General features: G+C 45.5%; 1 protein-coding gene across 1 annotated transcript in view; it reads left to right on the top strand.

Moving 5' to 3' along the window:
• The window catches only part of SETX (senataxin), a 46,833-nt gene that overhangs the window by 1,875 nt on the left and 20,287 nt on the right, over nucleotides 1-24,671 (top strand). Inside the window, exons 2-13 of the mRNA XM_058159456.1 lie at nucleotides 3,675-3,855; nucleotides 5,055-5,262; nucleotides 7,078-7,187; nucleotides 8,653-8,872; nucleotides 9,624-9,740; nucleotides 10,916-11,087; nucleotides 13,549-13,639; nucleotides 14,164-17,991; nucleotides 19,627-19,729; nucleotides 21,703-21,876; nucleotides 22,553-22,776; nucleotides 23,456-23,623. Coding sequence (XP_058015439.1) covers nucleotides 3,676-3,855; nucleotides 5,055-5,262; nucleotides 7,078-7,187; nucleotides 8,653-8,872; nucleotides 9,624-9,740; nucleotides 10,916-11,087; nucleotides 13,549-13,639; nucleotides 14,164-17,991; nucleotides 19,627-19,729; nucleotides 21,703-21,876; nucleotides 22,553-22,776; nucleotides 23,456-23,623 — 5,595 coding nt within the window. The 5' untranslated portion in view covers nucleotide 3,675. The remainder of the gene's footprint in view (nucleotides 1-3,674; nucleotides 3,856-5,054; nucleotides 5,263-7,077; nucleotides 7,188-8,652; nucleotides 8,873-9,623; nucleotides 9,741-10,915; nucleotides 11,088-13,548; nucleotides 13,640-14,163; nucleotides 17,992-19,626; nucleotides 19,730-21,702; nucleotides 21,877-22,552; nucleotides 22,777-23,455; nucleotides 23,624-24,671) is intronic.

Consider the following 24,671-nt stretch of genomic DNA (forward strand, 5'->3'; position numbering starts at 1 on the left):
TGTATGGAAAAGAGCTCCTTTGAAAGCATCCCTGGAGGAGTTCCATGTCGTTTTCCCCTTTTGCAAGGAAGGGCTCTTAAGGCGCAGGCAAATGGGAGTCTTGCTACCTTCTCTCTCTCTTGATTGTCTCTCTCCCTTTCCTCTCTCTCTTTCTCTTCCTCCCTCTCTCTCCCTCTCTCTTCTCTATCCTTCCTCTCTTTCTCTTTCTGTCTGTCTCTCTTTCTCTCCCTCTCTCTTTTTCTCTCTTCTTTCTCCCCCCTCTTCTTTCTCCCTTTCCTCTTTCTCTCTCCACTCTCCCTCCCTCCCTCCCTGTCTCTCCCTCTTCTCTATCCTTTCTCTTTCTGTCTCTCATCCCCCCTCCTTTCTGTCTCTCCCTCCCGCTTCTCTCTGTTTCTCTCTCTCTCTCCAATTATCAAGGCCAGCTGTGTCCAATCTGAGGAAACATCTATAATACTACTTAAGTATGCTATTTCATCACCTTGACCTTGTAGAATACAAAATTCGCACAGGCGCTGCAGTGTCCTCCCCCTTAGAGCTGAATTGTCCCCTCGCAAAGAGTTGAAACCGCAGAGATAAGACCAAAAACAAAGGTTGCAAGTAGTTATTTACTGTTTGGTATTAACAAGTTGCATTTGTAAAATTAAACACACTCTCTGTATATCCAATCTTGTTTGTGGAGAGAAACACACTAATCTCTTTCATAAACATACACATGTGTGCACACTGCCCCCCTGTCACAGAGGGTAAAGAAAACAAATTAGAGATAATTTGACTTTGTATTGGTACAAGGAAGGAAACGTGAAGGATTCCCAAGAGAGAAACTTACATAAGTTTTGATTTGGGCCAGTCATTTTTGCTAGGTTTCTTTTTCACCCAAAAGCCACATCGTAGAAGAATGAACTGCTAAGTTCAATTAATCCTTAACTTATGGCCACAATTTGAGCCCAAAATTTCCGTTGCTAAGCGAGACATTTGTTAAGTGAGTTTTGCCCCATTTTACAACTTTTTGTTTGCCACAATTGTTAAGTGACTGGCTGCAGGTGTGAAGTTAATCACAAAGTTGTCGAGTGAATCCAGCTGACTTTGCTTGTCAGAAGATCACAAAAGGGGATCACGTGACCCCAGGACACTGCAACCATCATAAATATGAGTTGCCAATAGTAAGTCGTCTGCGAATGCTTGTACTTTGTAGTGTCCTTTTTTTATTTCCAAACCTTTTATTTCTGGATCTTTCTAAGCAAGACTTCCAGGGTTAGTATGAATAATAGAGGAGATAGTGGACATCCTTGCCTTGTGCCTTTACTTATGCTAAAATTTTCTGTTATCTCCCTGTTTAGTAACACTTTTGCCGTTCATTTGGAATATTTTGCTTTGATCGTATTAACGAAGTTTTTGCCAAAGTCCATAGAGTCAGTTGTAGTGTCATAAACTCCCAGCTCATATTATCAGAGGGTTTTTTTGCTCATCCAAGAAAATCAACGCTAGCTGTTTCTCAGAATGGGCTTCATAATATTCCAGTACATTCAAGATAATCATATTATTTTTCAGTTGTCTTCTAGGTAGGAAACCATTCTGATCAGGATGTATAAATTCGTTTAAGAATCTTTTTGATCCCTCTGAAATTATTAGAGGCGTATATTTTATATTCTACATTTAATAATGATATTGGTCTGTAGTTTTCTGTCGGGGATCTGTATCTTCTTTTGGCATTAATGTAATATATGCTTCTGTCCATGTTTTTGGGAACTTGGCCTTTGATAGCGCTTCATTATAGACCTCCAGCATTGGCAGTCCTAATATTTCTTGTAAATTTTTATAGAGTTCTGCTGGAAGCCATGCTGCATTGGTTGCAAGTGTGAAAAAGTCATAAGTTCCTCTTTTCGATGCCGTTGTAACTTCGAACAGTCACTAAACCGTTGTAAATTGAGGATTACCTGTAACAGGTGCAAGGACTGGATTTTTCAATCCAAATCGAATATTTGTTTCCGTGTCGGATGTCACTATTTGTGAATTAGTTTGTGGCTTAGTGTGACGCACGAGCTCGGTTATTGTGGCTTCTTTGAGAAAGGAATCCGAAAGCAATAAAAGGTGAAATGCATTGCTAATAAAATAAGGCAACTGTCCAGCAACTGCGATAGATTTCAAAATGGATTTGTGCAGAATTTTCTTGTCAGTTTGCCAGGAGAAAGGGAGCAGGGGAAATAGGTTCTTCCTCTTTTTCTCTGCACTTGAAGGAGACAAAACACAGACATGTTTCGGAGTTTCTGGAGAATTTGAAGCCTCTATAATATGGAAGCACAATTTGATTCCCCCCCCCCAAAAAATAACTTCCATTATCCAATCTTGAACTTTATTCTGAAATTTAGAATCGGTTCAGTCGCCGTGTTTAAAAGTAGCTTTCTCCCTCCGCTGTCTCTGGACACTCAGTTCAGCTCTGCGTGGTTGTCGTTAGATAGCGTGAATTGCCATTGGTGCTTTATATAGAACAGACTGAATTGAGGGCAAAGCTGCTGCAGCCAGGAAATCTCTCGGTGGTCTGCTTTTCTTTAGTCGCAGGAATATTTCTGTTTGTTCTGGTAATGAATCCTTTCCTTAGCATTTCCCGCTAGGGTTTGGTCCTGGGCTAGACAGTCATTGATTCTCTGTTTTTCTCTCTCTGCTGCACCTTCAAGGAATAGAAACTGAGACTCCCTTAGGGAATTTAATTCCTTTTTTTTTCTCCTCCGGTCAATTGTTAAATCAAATGCACACTGGCTATAAATCTTGTCAGCCTTAAGAAAAGTTTCTTTGTCATAGGGCAAGTATTGCATCATTTCAGACTAGCCTGGACTGGTAGTGATTACTCTAATCTCATTAATAGAAGGGACTCCTTTGCCACATGATGGGATGAACTGGACAAGCAGCGATGTCTTACAGACCCCAAAGACTTGCTTTAATTATTTTGTCTGCGCTGTTTTTTACGGGCTGGCATCTGGGGAGAGCAACAGCAGGTTTTTTTTATGTGTGTGTTCTGCACAAATCGTATTTCAAGGTATGGGGGTTTGTACTGACACCGCAGGAGCCTCTCTTGCGTTGCAGCTGTCAAGGGACCGTGAGTAGCTTGCAACAGTAGGAAAACATAGTATAAAACAATAAGAACATTAAAACCGTTTGGCATTAAAACATTAGAATCAACTCAGAACTAGATAAAAAGGGGACCAAGGCTTAAAAACGGGACACGGGTGGCATCTATAGAGGTGTATAAAGGCTGATCTCCCAAAGTTAATGTGCCCAATCATAGCTAAATGTTTCAGAGCCATCCAGGTAATGCCATCAGTGCTATCTAATGAGACATTGGCAAGAAAACAACCAAGCTCTGAGAGAACCAAGGAGAGCTCACAGTCCTCCTCCTCCTCTACAAACACCACTCCCTTCTGGCACTGATGATGTTCCCTAGTTGGGTCATGAAACGTCTCCAAGGAAACCACCAAGTTCAGAGAGCATCAAGGAACCCACAGCCCTCCTCCTCCTCCTCCTCTACAAATCCCATTCCCTTCTAGCACTGATGATGTTCCGTAGTTCGGTCATGAAACATCTGCAAGAAAGCACCCAAGCTCAAGGAACACCAGGTTTGAACCCTGAGCTACAAGTCTACTTCCATCGGAACCATCGCCTCCTTTTTCTCCTCCCTGTAGAATGAGTACATGTTGCTGGTGTACGCCAGGTGGTCCCGCCACCGTCAAGCTACTAGCGAATTATGCCTCTGCTGCCCTGCCTCCGAAAGATGTTTCTGCAGCCAACGATGACCTCTGTTACTGTCTGGAATGCGTGGAGGAGTACCACAAAGCAAGAGATGGGGTTCCGTCTTTGCATCAGGTACTGTGATCCTGGGCATCAATCCACTCGGGCGAGGTTGGCATTTTGCCGATTCTTTTTTTATTTATATATATATATATATATATATATATAAAACTTTTTTTTTATTTTTTACAAACACACATGCATAAAACAATCTTCAATCCAAATACGTTGCGTCGGTGGGTTGGTCATCAGTCTTTGTGCAGATCACCATGTTCATTACAACTAATTTATCAATCTTATTTTTTTTATCAATATCTCTCTCTCAACATTTTAATCAATTAATCTCAATTAAGAATAACATGTCATTCTCTCTATTACAATCAGCTTTCTTAATTTAATGTTAAGCATCTCCAATCTCATTCCCTAAACTCCATCATATAATTTGACATTTTCATTATGCAATCTCACTTAAATCTCTTTAACATATCTCTGTAACCACTGATAAAAGAGATCCCATATTTTATAGAATTGTTTCTCTTCCTGTTCTCTGATTTCTAATGTCAATTTACTCATTTCTGCACTTTCCAATATTTTCATAATAATTCCATCTTGCAATGGAAGTCTTTCATTTTTCCAATTTTTGGCAAATACAATCCTGGCTGCGATTTTATCGTCGTCGTGTTCTGGGCTTTTTCGGGCACACGACTCCGAAATAGTAGTTTTTTTCCTTTTTTATAAAAAAAAAAAACACACACCATACTTTGAAAAAAACTTGTGTTGTTTTTTTTAAAAAATGAACTGATCGTAATGTTGGTACTTAATCTTGTATCTTGGCAAGACTCAGTTGCTTAGTTGCTTTCACTTCGATACTTCTGTTTATTTATCCTCAGTTTAAAGTTTGGAGTGGATTTTTTTTAAAACGTGTCCATTTCAAGTAATACATTTTCAAAAACATCTATAAAGTCCTTTTTGGTCGTCGTCCCCCCCCTCCACCTTCTTAATCTCCGACAGAGGGATGATTTGTATAGAGAACTTCCATCGCTGGGTGGTTAGATATGTATCAAATTGTTTTATAAAATACAATAAATAATTGTACTTGCATTATCAAGATGATAATTGTAATGGTAACTTCGATGACGATTACTTTGATCCTAAGCGGTTGTTACCAGCTCCCCAGTTAGCTTGTGTATTCAGTTTTTTTTTCCCCTTCTCCTTTCAGCAAAAAAAAAAAAAAAGGCTGCTCCTAAAATTGCCCTTTGCATTTCCAACTGCAGATCCTGTGGGATTGGGAAGTTTCCCGTCTCGTTGACCACTTTGAGAAGTCCATGCAAGAGGACGACGAAAACGACCTCTTCCTGGTGGAGGAAGACCGAGTCACTCCCTTGACTTCCTGTTACACCGGTCCTAATTTTGAGAAACGTCTGCGGGTGCCCTTGCTGGAAATCCTCAAGTATCCCTACCTGCTGCTGCATGAACATCTCAGTGAGTTTTGAAAGGTGGGGGGGGGGCTCTTCGCCCAGTTCTTTGAGCAGAGATCACCACAATCCGCTCAAGCCCAGATTGATCAGATCCTTGGTGCTCTCTGAGCTTGGTTGTCCTCTTGCAGATGTTTCATGACCCAACTAGCTAACATCATCAGTGCTAGAAGGGAGTGGGGTTTGGGAGGAGGACTGTGAGGTCCTCGATGCACTGATTATGTTATCTAGTCTGCTAGGAAACGATCAAGCTCGGAGATATTATAATGCAGCCTCGTGAAACAAGACTAGGGAATAGCAAATCTTTAATTATTATTTGTTTTCCTCCCAAAGCACTTTAAGGTCCAAAGACTCTACCTGTCATTTCTTGTCACCCAGGCCCAAATAGGTAGTAGGAAACTCAGTCAGTGTAAAAACAAACTTTATTAGAACAGCTGAGAATTACTTCATTCTCAGCGTAGTCCAACTAAATTAAAGCAGATTCTCCCCAACACAATTCCTCAGTCCTATCACTAACCTTGGTCAAATTAGGCAAACTGCCAAAGGCCTTTCTTGGCAAAAGTTCAGAAGACGCCGATACAAAACAAATGCAATAAGACAAAGCTATCAACGTTGTTTTCCAGCAAAGAGCCCAAATGCCGTTGCTGGTCTTTTAAGCCTTATGGGAGGGGCCAATCATCTCTTGGCCTTACTCCCAAGTCGTCCTCTTTGCTTGAGCTGCTCTTGCCTTCTGGCAGCTCTTCTCATACGTGCATTAGGAACAGGCTCCTCCTGTTCCTCTGCCTCTCTACTGTCAGCCTCTGGAGGCTCCGTAGTCCACACATCGCTCCCCGATGGCCCTGGCCCCACCTCCGACGCAGAGCCCTCATCCGGGCCTTCCCCAGCCTCCAGGACTGGCCCACGCTCTTCCTCAGCCTCATCGCTGTCCGACTCGTTGCCAGCTCCGCAGGCTGCTGGCAAATCACAAAATTTCCTAGCCATTCTTTGTCTACCTTCTCAAACCTCTCCAATTTATATCTTGACAGTTTATATCTGTTGTCAAACGTCTCTGCACTTTGGCAGAAGTTTTGAGAACGTGACTTGGCTCCCCCCGCAAAAAATCCCCCCCCCCTTTTGCTGTGCACAGAACAGTTTTTATCTAAGTCAGGGCTCTCCAAACTTGGCTTCTTTTAAGACTTGTGAACTTCAACTCCCAGAATTCCTCAACCAGTAAGAATCGAATTTGTCTGAGGCTTTTCTTCTTAGCTTCCCAAATCGCTGGATTCAGGGGCTTTCTTTCCTGAATCCAGCGCCTAAGATAAATGTTTGCACCTGGACATTGTGTGTTCCAATTTTGCCAGCTCCCTGCCGTTATATCTGTGGATGTTAAATAAAACTTTTTTTCAGCGTTCCTGCCTTTATCGCACCCCTTCTTAATCACCCTTTAGATAAACTCACCTTGGGTTTTGTTCACAGCTGGCATAATAATAGAGCTTGCAAAATTTCTTCAGCCAAGTAGACGAGGAGGTGTGAAACGACAGATAATATTTCCCCTCTGCTTATCTGTTCTTACCCCCCCCAAGCAGTTCCCTTCAAGTGAAAGGCAAACTTTTCAAAACATATTTGTGGGGAGGGAGGGGGCTGAAATAAAGGAGCTTTCTTGTCTTTTGAAAAAGCAAAGATCTAGGAGCATGTGATGGCTTTGACCTTGGAAGGCCAAAGATGAATAGCATCCCCCCCTCCTCCCCCGCCCGAGTGTGACTTTGATTTCCCAAGGATGCATAACATCTTGCTTTTGTGGCCTGCCTGTCTGACTTTGCGGTTTCCTCTCTCTCGCTTGCAGGCGAGCTGTGCGTAGATGCTCTTTGCAAAATGGAGGAAATGAACTACTCCTACCAAGTAGTTGGCAAACACCCCGGTATCTATTTACTCATGGTGCACCCCAATGAAACGGTGAGTCGCTCCGGTTTGTTTCCTTTCTCTCTGCTAACGTTTGTCGTCTCCAGAGGCTAAATTCTTTGCATTTCCACAGCAAACGCAGTGAGTCTGGTACCCAGCAGGATCTTAATGTGGTAAACCTCTTCCTCCCCGTTTAAATATTTGAATCTGCAAGGTTAATGGGGTTTTTTTTTGTTTTTTTTGTTTTGTTTTTTTGGTCCCTGAACCAATTTGGATCCATAGGCCAACGGCAAATCTTGGTTTGTAATAATAATAATAATATTTTAATTTATAGACCGCCCTTCTCCCGAAGGACTCAGGGCGGTGAACAGCCAGTTAAAATACAGAAAAACAGACAATATTAAAACAACCCTTAAAAAACTCATTCAATTGGCCAAGACTAAAACACAATTACCCCCTATAAATTATTAAAAATTTAAAACCCCAATTAATCAGATTAAATTTTTTTTAATAATAATTTTTTTTTTGTAAACCTGGCTTCCTTGGGAGTAACAGAGCTTAGAGTCCAAGGATGTGGCGTTAACAGTAAACGTTTAAAGAGGGAGCTTTATTTTTTGCTGGTTGCTCTTGTAAGAAGAGGCGAAAAGAACGTCGATTCTTGCTTGCAGTAGGCTACAATTTTAATCGCATTTTTAAATTTTAAGGCCCTTCTTGTTGAACAGAATAACGTAATAGCAGAGTTGGAAGGTACCTCAGAGGTGTTTTATGCTGCATTTTATTTAGTGTTTAATAAACCACCCAGTCACCTTATCAGATCCATTTGATTAATAAAAAAATTTGGGCGCACACGTAGTGCTTGACTTAAAACCAGTGGTGAAATCCCAATTTTTTTTACTACCGGTTCTGTGGGCGTGGCTTGGTGGGCGTGGTGTGGCTTGGTGGGCGTGGCAGGGGCACCCCACTCCTGGGGGAAGGATATTGCAAAATCTCCATTCCCACCCCATTCTGGGGCCAGCCAGAGGTGATATTTGCCAGTTCTCCGAACCGCTCAAAATTTCCGCTACCGGTTCTCCAGAACCTGCTGGATTTCACCCCTGCTTAAAACCCATCCCTTTCATGACCCGTTCAGTTACGACGGAGCCAAAAACAGTGACTTAAAACCAGACCTCGCACTTAAAACATCCATTGCTGCATCCCCAAAGTCACGGGATCGGGATTCAGTTGCTTGGCAACTGGCATGTTTTTATGAGAGTTGCAGCCCTCCCAGGGTCACATGATCTCCATTTGCGAGCTTCTGACAAGCAAAGTTTTTTTACCATGGCAAAAACGGGTCATAACCTTGGGTGTGGCTCATTGAATGACCACGACAGCATCGGAAGTTTCAGTCCCAGTTGTCAGAAACCGAGGACTTTACGGTTACTCAGCCAATCTGTGAGTCTGTTTGTCTGTCTGTCTGTCTATCTATCTATCTGTCTATCTATCTATGAGTAATCTGAAGAGGGGTGCTTCAAATTTCCAGATCCGCCGGTGGGCCATCCTGACCGCGAGGAACCTGGGCAAAGTCGACCGAGACGATTATTACGACATCCAAGAAGTGCTGATCTGTTTGTTCAAAGTGGTAGAACTGGGCCTCTTCGAAAACCCGGATATCTATAGTTCATCGGGGGTTGAAAAAACCAGATTGGTCCTGTTGCCCCCCCATCTGTATGACACCGGCAATTACAAGAACTATTGGCTTGGTAAGGAGAGAGAATGGCGGGGTTATTATGAGAATTTGGTTTTCGCCTCTTTCTTTCTCTCTTTTTCTCTCCTTCCTTCCTTCTTCCCCTCCCTCCCTCCCTTCCTCTTTCTTTCTTTCTTTCTTTCTTTCTTTCTTTCTTTCTTTCTTTCTTTCTTTCTTTCTTTCTTTCTTTCTTTCTTTTTCTCTTTTCCTCCCTCCCTCCCTCCTTCCTTCTTTCTTCCTCTCTCCCTTCCCTCCTTCCTCTTTCTTTCTTTCTTTCTTTCTTTCTTTCTTTCTTTCTTTCTTTCTCTCTCTCTCTCTCTCCCTCCCCTTCCTCCATCCTCTTCTCTCTCTCTTTTTTCTTTCTTTCTTTCTTCTTTTTCTTTCTCTCTTTCCCTCCCTCCTTTCTTCATTATTTCTTCCTCTCTCCCTTCCCTCCTCTTTCTTTCTTTCTTTCTTTCTTTCTTTCTCTCTTTCCCTCCCTCCCTCCTTCCTTCCTTCTTTCTTCCTCTCTCCCTTCCCTCCTTCCTCTTTCTTTCTTTCTTTTCTTTTTTTCTTTCTTTCTCCTCCCTCCCTCCTTCCCTCCCTCCCTCCCTCCCTCCCATCCTTCCTTCCTTCCTTCCTTCCTTCCTTCCTTCCTTCCTTCCTTCCTTCCTTCCTTCCTTCCTTCCTTTTATTTATTCCCTCTTCCCTAAGGAAGAAGCCTGTGGATTGCCAGACCTTGCGTGAAACGGCCAGTTAACATCTGATTTTGGGCAATTTTCATGCAGGTCTCTGTATGCTGCTCTCGGTGCTGGAAGAACAAGCAATGGATTCGTTGCTGCTCGGGCCAGACAAACAGAATTTCATGCAGTCCATCATGAACACCATGAGAAAGCAGACAGATGGTAATCCATGAATGAACTTTGGAGGCTGGGATGAGAGGCCGGAGTTATTCCCTTATGCTGAGTGGTTCATTTAATAACAGATAACAACGTAGTCCTCCATGTAGGACCGCAGTTGAGCCTGGAATTACAGTTGTAAGTCATGCCAGTTTTTCAGCAGATCACCGTCACATCTCCAACCTGATTTTCCCACATTTTTGCCGCGGTCATTAAAGGAGTCACTATAGTTAAATGAACCCATTGTTTGCAATTGACGGGGTTTGGGGTTGTTGGGTTTTTTTGCCAGAAACATGATTGTGGGATGCTGCAAACTGTCATCAGTGCAGACATAAGACAATCCTGACACACGGGGTGGGGGGGGGGGCGGTAGGTGGAATTCAGAACTTCAAATTTGGGTCAGAAGCCTTTCAAAAGTTCAAACGGTGGCTATGTGACAGGTTGTTGACCGAGGATTGGTGCAAAGTCAGTTCTACAGTTGTTAGCAAAGCGTTCGGCCATTTATACTTTCTGGTTGAGTTTTTAAGGTAAATGCAGAGAAACGTTACCCACAAAAGTTGTCAGAAATGTGTAACTCGGGGGGGGGGGGGTGAACCCGCATGTAGTGTCTTAGGTCCTACAGATAGTCCTCGACTTACAACCACAATTAAGTCCAAAATTTCTGTGGCTAAGCGAGACAGCTGCTAAATGAACATTGTCGCATTTTATGACTTTTCTCACCATGGTTAAGTGAATCTCTTAAAGTAATAACCTGGTTCTTAAGTGAATCTGGCTTCACTTGTCAGAAGGTCACAAAAAGGGATCACGTGACACCCCCCCATCCCCCCACCCCCAGGTCACTGCAACCGTCATATATATGAGTCAGTTGCCAAATGTCTGAATCTTCTTCATGGGACCATAGAGATGTTGCTGCGATAGTAAGTGCGAAAAACGGCTGCAAGCCACTTTTTTCAGCGCCATTGTAATATTGAACAGTCACTAAACAAAAAGCTGTAAGTCAAGGACTGCCTATACTCCACCCTTAAGACATTGACCCTCTTAAGTCCCAGCTTGCCGCACAAAATGGGAATGCTCCGTATGCCCTCTTCGGCTTCTAGAAGGAACCAGGATTGGAAGTTTAGCAAAGAAACCAGGATAATAATTATGTTTGGGCTTGTTTGTTTGTTTTTTTCTTGCTCCAGGTGAAATTCATGACCCCTTTTGGCCCGTCCTCCACTGTTTCATGGTGATTTTGGATAAGTTGGGGTCCAAAGTGTGGGGCCAGTTGGTGGATCCCGTCCAGGCGTTCCAGACGATCATCAATAACGCGAGCTATAAGAAGGAAATAGAGAGCATTCGACAAGACTGCCCCGGGTCCGTGCCTTTTACTGCGGTCTAATGACGGGAATCTGGAAAGGAGAGACTCAGGTTTAAGCAATGCGCCCATATCCCCCTCAGAGTTACCGTATTTTTCGGAGTATAAAACGCACCGGAGTATAAGCCTTAGTTTTTGGGGAGGAAAATAAGAAAAAAGCTGATTGGTAGGTGGATTGGCCTCCTGGAATACCCCCAATTTTATTTATTTATTTATTTATTTAATCATATTTTTATACCGCCCTATCTCCTGAGGGACTCAGGGCGGTTTACAGCCTAATAAAAACATACATATAAATACAAAATAAAACACCAATTTAAAAAACTTATTAAATAAGGCCGAATATTAAAAATTGCAATAAAAAATAATAAAACCCTGTTAAAACCAAAGTTAAAATTTAAAAATTCTAGTCCAGTCCTGCGCAAATAAATTGATGTGTCTTAAGCTTGCGGCGAAAGGTTCGAAGGTCAGAAAGTTGACGAAGACCTGGGGGAAGTTCGTTCCAGAGGGTGGGAGCCCCCACAGAAAAGGCCCTCCCCCTGGGTGTCGCCAGCCGGCACTGCCTGGCTGATGGCACCCTAAGGAGTCCTTCCCTGTGAGAGCGCACGGGTCGGTGGGAGGCAATCGGTGGCAGCAGACAGTCCCGTAGATAACCCGGCCCTATGCCATGGAGTGCTTTGAAGATAGTTACCAAAACCTTGAAGCGCACCCGAAAGGCCACAGGTAGCCAGTGCAGTCTGCGCAGGAGAGGTGTCACATGGGAGCCACGAGGGGCTCCCTCTATCACCTGCGCAGCCGCATTCTGGACTAACTGGAGCCTCCAGGTGCTCTTCAAGGGGAGCCCCATGTAGAGAGCATTGCAGTAATCCAGACGAGATGTCACGAGAGCATGAGTGACCGTACATAGGGCATCCCGGTCTAGAAAGGGGCGCAACTGGCGAACCTGGTAAAAAGCTCTCCTGGAGACGGCCGTCAAATGGTCTTCAAAAGACAGCCGTCCATCCAGGAGAACACCCAAGTTGCGCACCTTCTCCATTGGGGCCAATGACTCGCCCCCAACAGTCAGCCGCAGCTGCAGCTGACTGTACTGGGATGCCTGCATCCACAGCCACTCCGTCTTGGAGGGATTGAGCTTGAGCCTGTTTCTCCCCATCCAGACCCGTACGGCCTCCAGACAGCACTTCGATAGCTTCGTTGGGGTGGCCCGGTGTGGAAAAGTACAGCTGAGTATCATCAGCGTACAGCTGATACCTCACACAAATTTGTTCCTTGGTTCTGAGCTCTGTGGTTTGCTATTTTTTCTGCCTCTGAAACTCTGTTTCAGAAAAAACTTTTTTTTCTGCCTCTGAAAGCCTCCGAAACAGCTTCAGAAAAAAAGCCTCTGAAGCTCTGTTTGGAGGCTTTTTTTCCTGAAGCTCTGTTTGGGAGCTTCTTTTCGGAAGCTTCGTTTCTGGTGCTTTTTTCAGCCTCTGAAACCTCCGTTTGAGAAGCTGGGCAGGGCTACTCGGAGTATAAGACGCACCCAGATTTTCACCCTCTTTTTTGGGGGGGAAAAGTGTGTCTTATACTCTGGAAAATACGGTATGTCCTTTCCTTATCTCAAACATTTCCCGAGCAACTTTATTTGTGGTGGTGTATGCGCACGGTCAAATTTTACAAGCCTTTCTCTTTAGCCGTCTCGGTCCCACTCAAAACAATGTCATTTCGTTCTGAATCGAAAACAAAGCTGCCTTTGGTCCCTACGTGTCTTGCCTCTTCTAATCATGGAATCATCTGTGAATAATCTGAACCGTTTCCCCCACATCCCTCAATCTCATTTCTTGCCAATTGAAAACCAGTTTGATCTAGTGGTGAAGTCACCAGGCTACAAAGCTGGGAGTTCTAGTCCCAGCTCAGGCGTGAAAACCATCTGGATGATTTTGGGCCAGTCCCCAGGAGACACTGAGTTGCAGTCCTGCCTTAGCCATGAAAGCCGATTGGGTGACTTCCCTAAATTTCATTTTTTGCAAATTGAAAACCAGTTTGTGGTTTCAACTAGCGCTGAAGTCACCAGGCAACAAAGCAGGTGACTGGGAGTTCTAGTTCTCAGGCACAAAAGTCATTTGGGCCAATCACTAGGAGATGATGAATTCCAGTCCCACCTTTGGCAACTGGATAACCTTGGGCCAGCATACTCATCCAACTCACCTCACAGTGTTGTCCTTGTTGGGTGTGCTGGACCGGTTTGCTGCCTTGAATCATTTGTAAAATTAACACAGGCGGGAAATACATAAGTAATAGATTCGTAATAGACCAATAATCAGGTCATCAGTGTATTCAAGTACACCCGCTTCTCTTTTCCAGGTTTCAGGAAGGTAAGCGTAATTTTTTATTGTCCCTGGTTGTACACTGGGACGTAGAATTCAGAAATGATGTGCTGCTTTTCTGCTTTTTTTGATATTTTTTTTCTTCCTTTTTCAGGGCAAAATCAGAACCACCATCAGACTATGGGGAAGTAGCAATTACCTGCAGCCAGATTGTATATAACTACAACCCAGAAAGGCCTCACAAGGTAAATTCCAAATATCCTACATGGTATTATTTACTTCAGTACTTAGCAACCATTAGAAGTTACGACAAGTTGCCACGGTTGAGAAACGTGTGGTCCAGAAATATGAGTGGAAGCGTTCACTTACTGTGTCAGACCAGTTGCCGCTTAAACCTCTAAATAAAAATGATCCTTGGCTCCATTTGTTGAGAAAGGTATAATTTTGTTAGAACTCCCCGTGCATTGCCAGAACTGAGAATCGTGAGCCAAAAAGTTCAACTTTTCCCTCCCTTAATTGCCTCCCGTCGCTGATGACCCCGTGACCAGTCAGGTTCAAGCAAAATGTTTTCAAAATGGACACTTCAAGATAGGTTGACATGCCATCGCCCTCTTCTCACAATTGGGTGACCTTGAAGCAGTTTCTTGGGGAGATCAGTTACTTTCACTTTCCCCCCAAGTATTCCCTCTCCCACCTACCCTCCCCAGAGTCCATGGCAGACTGTCACCACATGGTGGCAGCTGACAAGACTGTCTGGATTATATTTCAGGACTCAAGATTGAAGACTACTGCTTGCTTGGACTACTGCCCCAACTTTTATGAAGAAATGCAGACCCTGACCGACATGTTCCAGTACGACATCGGGCGGGATATGCGTTTGCACCACAGCACTTTCCTCTGGTTCATTCCTTTTGTCCATTCCCTGATGGACCTCAAGGGGCTGGGTGTTGCCTACAGCATGGTGGTCATCCAGCACCTGTATTCCGAAGTCAAGGAGTTCCTCCACCATGCCGTCCAACCTTGTGACAAAGTGTCTCAGTTTTTCATCTGGATCCTCGTGACGGTGGTGGAGCTCAGCTGGAAGAAGAAATGCTTCAACACTTTGTGGGTCAGCTCTCAAAACTGGGTGGAGGTGGTGGTGACGTGTGCCGGGCTTCCAAGTATGGCGTTCGCTGGCGGAGCTGAGCGGGACATGGCTAGAAACGGACCCAGAAGTCTCACAAAAGTACCATCGTGGGAACCGGATTCTATACAGTCTGTTTGCATGAATTTGATCCGAGTTGTCCTAAAGGAAGGCTACCAGATGGGGCACAAGGCCTCCCCATTCCTGGACGAGCTGAATTTGCTTCGGCGTAACCATGAAGACTGGAAGCTGAACCCCCAGCAGGCGCGGGAATTACAGACCTGCTTGATTGAGATCATAAGAAGCCTCTGGACTAAGTCATCAAGCACTTCCTCCCATGGAGAGACTCCAACCAGCCTCTTCAGAGAACAAGAGGGGAGAAGTCCAGGATATGTTCCCCAAGAACACTCCATCTATCCATCACCAAGAAAGCAGGCCGAAGTTTTTCAAGAAGGAATTTTATCCGAGAAAAAATACAGCTTGGATGAGGAAGCCAAGGGAGCCATTTATGGAGAGCCTAGCCATCGGGGAAATTCAGAGTTCCATTTGACCAGCATTAAGCAGGAACATAAACAGAGTTTAATACACGAGGAACACATGTTGCATTCTACCTCAACGGGGGGACCTGCCCAGAAGAGTAGAAGTTTCCACTCGATACCGGGGAACCAGAATAGCTTCCTAAACCAGAGCATTTTTGACAAAGACTTTCAGAAGAAAGACACCGGCGGGAAAGAAGAGAAGCCCAAAATTACCAACCCTGATCTCCACCAATGGCCCAGCAGTTCTGCTCTGGAAGAAAAGCAGATTCCAAAAACGACTGCCGAGAAGTTTAAGCCAAACAAAGAGGACTTGACGTTGAAATTGAAACAGTTTGTGGAGAATAGGAAGAGGCTGCTGGGGCCGGAGAGCGAAAAGCAGCAGTCCATCAAGGAGGAAAACCAGGGTGGTCAGGAAGGAACGGCGAGAAGAACGTCAAGAGATGGTAGCAGCACGTCAAGTTGTCTGCCCTGCAAACCAGCACTAAGTTCGGAGAACGGCTTCCAGGCCAAAATCCTTTCCGTAAAGAAGGAACCCAGAGACAGTTTGGCAGGATTTAAGAGCGCTTGGAAAAATGGGGGAGCTTCAGAAGAAAGTAGCACAGATGATGAGCTGAATATCCCCTTGACAGAGATCAGGAAAGGGCTGGTGAAAAAACGATCAATGGTCCAAGCGATGGAGCCTGAAGTAGACAGAGAGGATCAATTGTATTTAGCTGGTCATCAAGAAAGTACCTTGACTTACCAGAATCCTATTCAAAGAAAAGTCCAAGGGGCGTTTAGGTCTCCATCTAAGAGCGAAACTCAAACATTGTCCTCCGAAGCAGGTGGACCTTCAAACCAGGTCATCATCATTTCGGACACGTCTTCCGACGAAGAAGAGAACAAAGTGAACTTGAGCCGGAGGAGCCAAGAAGAAAACGTGAGCGGGTCCCTTCAGAAGGACTGCGAGCCCAACGAACAAGAGGTCATAACCGTTTCCAGTTCTCCGTTGATGTACGGGGAATGTGAATCGCAGTGCTTCGAGTTTGAAACTGAAGACGAGATCTACTCTGCTTGGCAAGATAGCCAGTTGGAGAAGACAGCGGAGGCAGATGTCAGGTCCGCCTCGCCTAACTTGGAGTTGGCTGGGCGCCTTAGCGAGCGGGGTGATGATACAGACGGTCTTGGGGACGACGTTATTGAAAAAGCCGAGCAAGAACTGGAAGAGCAGGTGAAACTCGGTAAAACCAAGCCGAAAGTTCCTGCCCAGGCCGACGAAGAAAATGTCGGCGAGGGAAGCGCTGCTGTTTGTTCAAAGTATTTCACAGCCATGCACGACGATGGTCAGGAGTCTCCCAGACAGAGTTCCGCTTTAGCTTCCCCTACGCCACTATCGTCATCATCATCATCTGCTGGACCTTTGACACCATCTCTGGAACCGACTCCCGGACCAAGGAAGAGTTTGGCCAAATCTAAGTGGCTCAACACAGCTCCACAGAGTCCTGAGGAAAAAAGACTCGTGACAGAAAAGAAATCGACCCAGGCAACGCTGTCTGGATCGTCTGGTCCTTTCGTGGTTCCTCCTAAGAAAGTCCACCATTTTCCCGAGCCGACGTCCACTGTCGAAAAGCTGGGCCTGAAGAAGAAACCCCGCAGAGCCGCTGAGCTCTCCCAACGTTCTCACGATGTCCTCGCCCAGTTGCGCAGCTACGGAAAAACAGCCGGGCAGCTTCCCGAAAAGAGCAGAAAGGCCAAACTGATTGAACCTCGACGGATGGTAATCCGGAACAAAGCGTTGTTGGCCAGCCAAGAACGCCAGTTCTTCAGACAGTCAAGACCCGAGAAGACGGAGAAAGGGGAGGACGTTCCCAAAGCCAAGAAGAAGACTTTTTGCAAGTCACCTGAGGAGTCTACTGGTAAGAAGGAGAGTGACAATCCAAAAGGAAAACCTAACCAGCCCAGCAGTTCTTCTAACCACCCGAAGAAATTGCTGCCGCAGCATTCAGGAGAGGATGATGGGTCCCATTCTGGAGCTCCGGAGAGAGAGGCCCTTCCACCATCAAAGCAGGAGACTATCATGCCCGATTCAGATGTCCCTGGGTGTTCCGCCTCTGCTCCAGGGGGTGTCTGTTCTTCAAGTGAAATTGATGGGGCCAATTCGGGTTCCTCTTCCAAGAACTTGAGTGAGGATGCATCTGGGTTAAAGGAGGACTTGGAAGAGAATGAGGATGACTTGTTCCTAACCCAGAGAGATCTGGTGGACATGGAGCTTTGCTCACAGATGGAAAGTAACAGTTGCCCAGAGGACTTAGATGTCCACCCAACCTTGCAGGATCAGCCTCAGGCCGCTGAGAAATGCAGGCATCTCGGATGTCCTCTAAAGGTGAAAGGAACAGGGCTCTTCTGCCAAGGTCATTCTCCACCTAACCCTCCAGATCATGTCTTTGCCAAGCCTTCCACGAAGAAAATGTTCACCTCCAGTGCTTCTTCTCGGACTGCCAACTTCTCGAAAGACCTGGAGAACAGCTCCGCGCAGGCGAAGACCAAATCCAACCCAGCCCCCTTGAAGGCAGATGACGTGAGGGCCAAGGTAACTCTGGCCAATTTCCTTTGCCCTAGGAACGGGAATAACCTCTCCACACAACCCCACAATGTCCCAAACAGCCATGTTGTTGGTAATGCGAACAAGATGCCCGTTCCATGCTCTGACACCAGTCGGGAAGTATGCCCATCGTTTGCCCGAGTCAACAGTTCTTACAACCAGCCTAGAGACCACAGCATTTTCACCAAAGAAGTCCTGAAGTGGAGTTACGATATGTTTGCCAACTTCAAGAAGTTTGGACCACCAAACCATCTCTTGCAGGCAGTTGTTATCTTCGTTCCGGTCAAGTTTCAGAACTACGATGATTATTTTAAGATTTTCTTCCCTTTGATGATGCTCAACGCCTTCGAAGAGGTAAGCGGCCTTCTTTGCTCCAAGACCCATTCAGATGTCTAAATGTCTATGGAGATTCTCAATCCTACGTAGGGTCAGAGCTGGCTTGCTGTCAGGTTTCCCATGGATGCCCTAATTAAATCTTGAGCCAAGCTTCTGAAGAAATATAGTTATTTATTAGAAGCCTCATGTTGGCACTTCCCAAGTGAAGCCAGTTCTGATCCTATGTAATTTAAGTTCCAATTATGACCCTGTTTCCCCCCTCCCCCCAGGGTGTGTCATCAATCACATTCGCCAACAGAGCAGTTTCGTGGATTGTAGAGGTCACTCTCCTTCGGCTGCTGTAGGTAACCCTGGGATATAGCCTTGAGAGAGATAAGCGTGGAATGTGTCATCTGTCTTTGGCTTCTGTGCCATTTCTCTGGTTTCCCATCCTTCCCTGGCCTATGGCAACTTGAGAGCAGGCCAGGAATCCTTTGCGAGTTGACACAGGTCATGGTTGTCCCAAAGGTCCTTTTCCAAAAGGCAACTGGACTTTCTTCAGGAGCTCTGGCTCATATTTATGACGGCCGCAGTGTTCCAGAGTCACACAATCCCCCTTTTGCGACCTGACAAGCGAAATCCATGGTGGGATCCAGATTCGCTTCCCAACCATGTGAATAACTTAACAACTGCAGCGCCCCAAGAAGGTCGTAAAACGGAGCTAAACTCACTAAATCATCTGTCTTGCTTACCAACTGAAATTTGGCGCTCAGTTGTGGTCGTAGAGGGTTATTTTATTATTCAAACTTATATACCGCCCTATCTCCCAAAGGACTCAGGGCGGTTTACAGGCATATAAAAACATCAATATACAAATTAAAATAATCATTAAAAAACTTATTATAATGCCCAATTATTAAAAAACAGAAATATAAATATTAAAATCAATTTAAAACCCCTCTCAATTTAAAATCTAAGCCAGTCCTGCACAGATGAATAAATGTGTCTTGAGCTCGCGACGGAAGGTTCGAAGATCCGGAAGTTGACGGAGTCCTGGGGAGTTCGCTCGAGAGGGCGGGAGCCCCCACAGAGAAGGCCCTTCCCCTGGGCGTCGCCAGACGACACTGCCTAGCTGACGGCACCCTGAGGAGTCCCTCTCTGTGAGAGCGCACGGGTCGGTGAGAGGTATCTGGTCGCAGTAGGCGGTCCCGTAGATAACCCGGCCCTATGCCATGGAGCGCTTTAAAGGTGGTTACCAAAACCTTGAAGCGCACCCGGAAGGCCACAGGTAGCCAGTGCAGCCTGCGCAGGATGGGTGTTATGCGGGAGCCACGAGGGGCTCCATCTATCACCCGCGCAGCCGCATTCTGGACTAACTGTAGCCTCCGGATGCCCTTCAAGGGAAGCCCCATGTAGAGAGCGTTGCAGTAATCCAGGCGAGACGTCACGAGAGCGTGAGTGACCGTGCATATAAACATTTTAGTATCGGCACGCATGTCCTTCTGGAAATTTCCTGCTGGGCGAGTGTGTGTGTCTTTTGGAGGCGCGGATGCTAGAGGGAATAATAAGTGTTTCTGTGTCAGAGCAAAATAGGTTGTCGTAGATGCGATGAGGTCTTATCCACACATGATAGTGTTAAACCAATGTTGGCTTCTTCCCCCCCCCCGTTTCCAGGTCGCGTGTGAATGGCTGGAGAATCAGAAGCTGAAAGAGCCGAAGCCTTTTCATTTGACTTTACTGAATTTCAACGTGGACTTAAACAAAGCAGATTTCACAGGTCAGAAAAACCAATGGATCCTAAAATTGATTGTCAGGGTTCCAAGTAACAACCCCCCCTTGAACTCAAACACCAAGGCTTGCAGTTCCTCAAAGCTAACTTTTGTTAGAGACGTCATATTGGCACATCTGGGAAAACCCGAATCTGAGAGCTTCCGGGTTTTCCTCACCCAAAAGAAAGTTTAAGACCTTGCACACTTCTCCCACGTGTCCACCACTGCTCCAGTCAGTTCCTTCACGTACAGAAGACAACCTCCACTTTCTTCTCTGCACAGCTATCAAGACACCCTGGCCTTGAACTTCTCTGCAAAGTTTTGTTGTGGCTAATTCTACTTCACTCATGCAATCCCCCCTCCCAACTTCCCACGGTAGGATTGTGGCAGGCCTGGATCCTGAAGGCACCAAGGTAGTATGGCTTCCAGGCCTGACACTGATGTTAAGTGAGAAATTGGATAATGGTGGGGGGGGGGGAAATCTGAATCGTTAGCAAAACTGCCTTAAATAAAATTGAACAGACAAGCACACCGTACAACATCTCACTTCAGGACACAGGGCTGTCTTGTAATCTAAAGCATAACTTACATTCCCATTGCAATGAGGGTCAATTGGACAAGCAGTCAAAAAGGACCGCTTGAGATCAACTGGCCCTGAGCCACTCTTTGCATTCAGATTATATACCCTAAATAATCAGGGGTGAAATCTACTTATCTTCCCTACTGGTTCGGAAGCGCACGCGTGTCATGGACATGCGTACAGGTTACTTCCTGATGACCGGGCAGATGGGCAGAGCCTTGCGCAGCTATTGCTACTGGTTCTCCAAACCACCTGCCACCATCGCTACCGGAATGGCCGAACCGGTCCAAACTGGTAGTATTTCACCCCTGCCTAAAACCACAAACACACGACTTTCGAGATTTAGCAACTGGGGCAATTACCCCTGTCCTCCATATCCCTGTCCTCCATACTGTAGTGGTGAAATCTTCCGCGGATTGACACCGGATTGTTGCCTGCGCCCGACGGTACACACCAAATGCGCACCAAAAGCACACATGCAATACACACCAAAAGCATGCTTCGCGCCGAAGAAGGTTTGGGAAGATAAGTAGAACGGTGGGTGGGGTGGGGGAAAGAGTTGTGCTGCATGATTTAACTTCGCTAGAAAGCAGGATTTCCTGCTTTCTAACGAATATAAACCGTGTGGCACAGCTGATCGTCGGAAATACTGGTTTGGATGAACCGGTAGCTTTTTTTAAACTACCGGTTAGCCCGAACCTGTACCTTTTTTTTTTTAACTATGGGATAGAAATTATAAATTAACAATGTCAACTGCATATAAAAAAAATCTTTACAAAACGGTTTTATCGATGGTGGCATCTTCCGACCTCGAGATTCTACAACCGTCGTAAATATGAGTTGTCAAGTCACATGACCATGGGGATGCTACAACAATCACAAGTGTGAAAAATGGTCATAAGTCACTTTTTTCAGGGCCATGGTAACTCTGAACGGTCACTAAGTGAACTGTTGTAAGTCGAGGTTTAGCTATACAGATCTACAGGCAGTCCTTGCCGTACAGTCATTTGTTTAGTGACCGTTCAAAGTTCACCACAGCACTAGAAGAAAAAGGGCCGTGGCCATTTTTCCATATTTAAGAACCTTGGTAACATCCACATAATCGAAATTTGGAGGCTTGCCAACTGGCATGTACTTACGACGGTTGCAGCGTCCCGGGGTCACGTGATCCCCTTTCTGATGAGCAAAGTCAACTTAACAACCCTGTTGCTACAACTAGAGTCGTTCACTCCACCACACTGGTGAGAAAGGCCACAAAACGGGGCAGAACTCACTTAATCAACCTGCCTCGCTTAGCAACCCGAAACGTTGGGCTCAGTTGTGGTCGTAAATCGAGGACTGCCTGTAGACCTGGGTGATCATCCTGTGTTTGTCTTGTTTCCCCCTCCCCTCCCCCCCCAGCTAACATTTCCCAGCATGAAATAGAAAGTCAGCAACACCCCAAAGAAGATGATGTGGTTTTCCTAATAGTATCTGAAAAACGGTTCTACTACGATGAACGAGACGGAGAGAACCGTGTAGTTCGGCACGTTGGTTTCGTGACTCGTTTTTCTCAGCCTTCCATTCATAATACTAGTAAGTGTTTCTGGGTGGTGGTTTTGAGGAATTTTATTTTTTTTAATGTCAATGACGCATGAAAATTTATTCTAGCGGCGGTCCAAAGAATTGTAATTTATTTCTTTTTACCCCAGTTTTATTACAAGTAACCCAAGGTGTGGCCAATATCCCATGTTATTCTTTCTCTCCACCCCGAAAAAAAAAAGCCGCCTTAGACGATCAAACCATGATTTGTGTCCTAACTTTGACGAGTTCTAATTAAGCGTTTGGAAAAAAAATCAAACCATGATTTCTGTCCTAACTTTGACGAGTTCTGATTAAACGCTTGGAAAAATCAAACCATGATTTCTGTCCTAGCTTTGACGCTTGGAATATCAAACCATCATTTGTGCCCTAACTTTGACGAGTTCTGATTAAGCACTTGGAAAAATCAATCCATTGTTTGTGTCCTAACTTTGACGAGTTCTGATTAAGTGCTTGGAAAAAAATCAAACCACGATTTGTGTCCTAACTTCGACGAGTTCTGATTAAACACTTGGAAAAAATCAAACCATGATTTGTGCCATAACGTCAACAAATTCTGATTAAGCGCTTGGAAAAATCAAAACCATGATTTGTGTCCGAACGTCGACAGGTTATGCCTAAGCGTGATGCCTGACCAAATCATCTTTGTTGGCCTGTTTCCCCAAAACAGAAAAGGACCAACAGGTCACCTGTCACCTCTCCATCCAGACTCAAGGAAATCTCTTGCGCATCGAGAAGGAGGTGAAATGCGTGGTGGTCAGCTCCTTGGCGACAACCCACCGGAGGTTCCAGGCCCTCTTGATGCTGAATCGCAGCCCGTTGGCCATGCCCATCCTGTCTCCAAGCGCCCCCTACTTCTTCCCGAGAGATTTGAACACCGAATCTGAGAAATCGGTAAGAATGTTGATGGTTGTTCACAGAATAATAAAATAACGGAGTTGGAAGGGACCTTAGAGGTCTTCTAGTAAAACCCCCTACTCAGGCAAGAAATCCTATACCATTCTGGACAAATAGCTGTCCAGTCTCTTCTTAAAAACATCCAGTGATGGAACACCCACAACTTCTGGAGGCAAGCTGTTCCACTGATAAATTGTTCTCACTGTTAGGAAATTTCTCTTCAGTTCTTGGTTGTTTCTCTCCTTGATTAGTTTCCACCCATTGTTTCTTGTCCTGCCTGCAGGTCCTTTGGAGCATAGGTTGACCCCCTTTTCTTTGTGGCAAGCCCTTAGATATCGGAAGACTGTTATCATGTCACTCCTAGTCCTTCTTTTCACCAGACTAGCCAAACCCAATCCATGCAACTGTTCTTCATATGTTTTAGCCTACAGTCCCTTAATCATGGTGATATAAACCATTAAGCCCTAGCTTTCTCTTCTCCTAATCTGTATCTGATATGAAATAAGACACTCTTTTCCAAACTTGACTTCTGCCATTTGGAAAAAGGAGTTGGGGGTATTGCTTGGAACCCTGACCCACCTGAGTATGCTGATAACATCTTCAGTAGGTCATGGAGATGGAGAGTATCTTCTGATGACCTGATGCGATTCTGTTCCTCCTCCCTTTTCTCCCCCAGCTTCCTTACATGAAGGACTTCAATGAAGGGCAGAGGCGAGCTATTGAAAGTGCTTACGCCATGATAACCCAGAATCCATCTTCACCCAAGGTCTGCTTAATCCATGGACCACCTGGGACGGGGAAGTCGAAGGTGATCGTTGGACTTCTCCACCGCATCCTTGGTGAGGTAGGCTATGTTGTGGTCCACCAGTGGCCTGCAGTGCTGGCAGCAGAGTCGGACAGTGAGGAGGTTGGGGAGGAACATGGGCCAGTCCTGGAGTCTGGGGAAGGCTAGGATGTGGGCTCTGTGTCAGAGGCAGAGAGGGGGCCAGGGCCATCTGGGAGTTATGTGCTGCCGGATATTGGACATTGGCGAGGCAGAGGAACAGAGGGAGCCTGTTCCCAGTACGCACATGCGCAGATCTGCCAGAAGGCAAGAACAGTTAAGACAAAAGGGGCAACTCGGGAGTAAGGCTTGGAGATGATTGGCCCCTCTCATAAGACATAAAGGAGGAGCAAAGGCACATGAGCCTCTGCAGGAAGCAACTTTGTTCGTTCTGGTCGGTTTAGATTCTGAAGCTCCGTTTTGGCTCTGTGCTCCGTGTGGCCTTGCAAAGCTAATCGCCGATTAGGTCTTTGGCAGCGTGTCAAGGGAGAGAAAGATGGATGCTGATCAGCCTTATCCGGAGGACTGCGGCAGACTTCTGTCGGACTTTACAAACTATTTATCTCTCATTATGGGCTGTGAATGAACATAATTCATAGCCGTTGAAATAAAAAGAGGGTTTTTGGGACTAATCGTGTGCTTTTTACTGTCTCAGGAAGCCTAGGTCAGAGCAGGCCATGCAGATCCCTTTGAAGGTTCTGATGGTCATTTTGAGGTGAGCTGAGGTTGATACAGGAGATAACCGGGCTGAGCCCAGGGGAGGGTTCAAACGCATCCTCAGTCATGAGTTCTTACGCGCCCACAAGAGATCAAAGTCCGGCCCACCTTGAATGCCTTTCTTATCTCCCGCTCATTTCCCTTGACTGTTAGTTGGTCAGATTCTTGTAGAGACCTCAAGCTTGCAATAGATCTTTTTACTCATTTGAACCGCACTGAATCTCAAGACACTTGGCAATTGGTTCATATTTATGACGGTTGCGGTGTCCCCGGGTGGTGGAGGGGGATGTCGGTGATCCCTTTTGTGACCTTCTGACAAGCAAAGTCCATGGGGAAGCCAGATTGACTTAAG

This window comes from Ahaetulla prasina, chromosome 16 (genome assembly GCF_028640845.1).
Source record: "Ahaetulla prasina isolate Xishuangbanna chromosome 16, ASM2864084v1, whole genome shotgun sequence".
In the NCBI taxonomy this organism is placed as follows: Eukaryota; Metazoa; Chordata; class Lepidosauria; order Squamata; family Colubridae; genus Ahaetulla; species Ahaetulla prasina.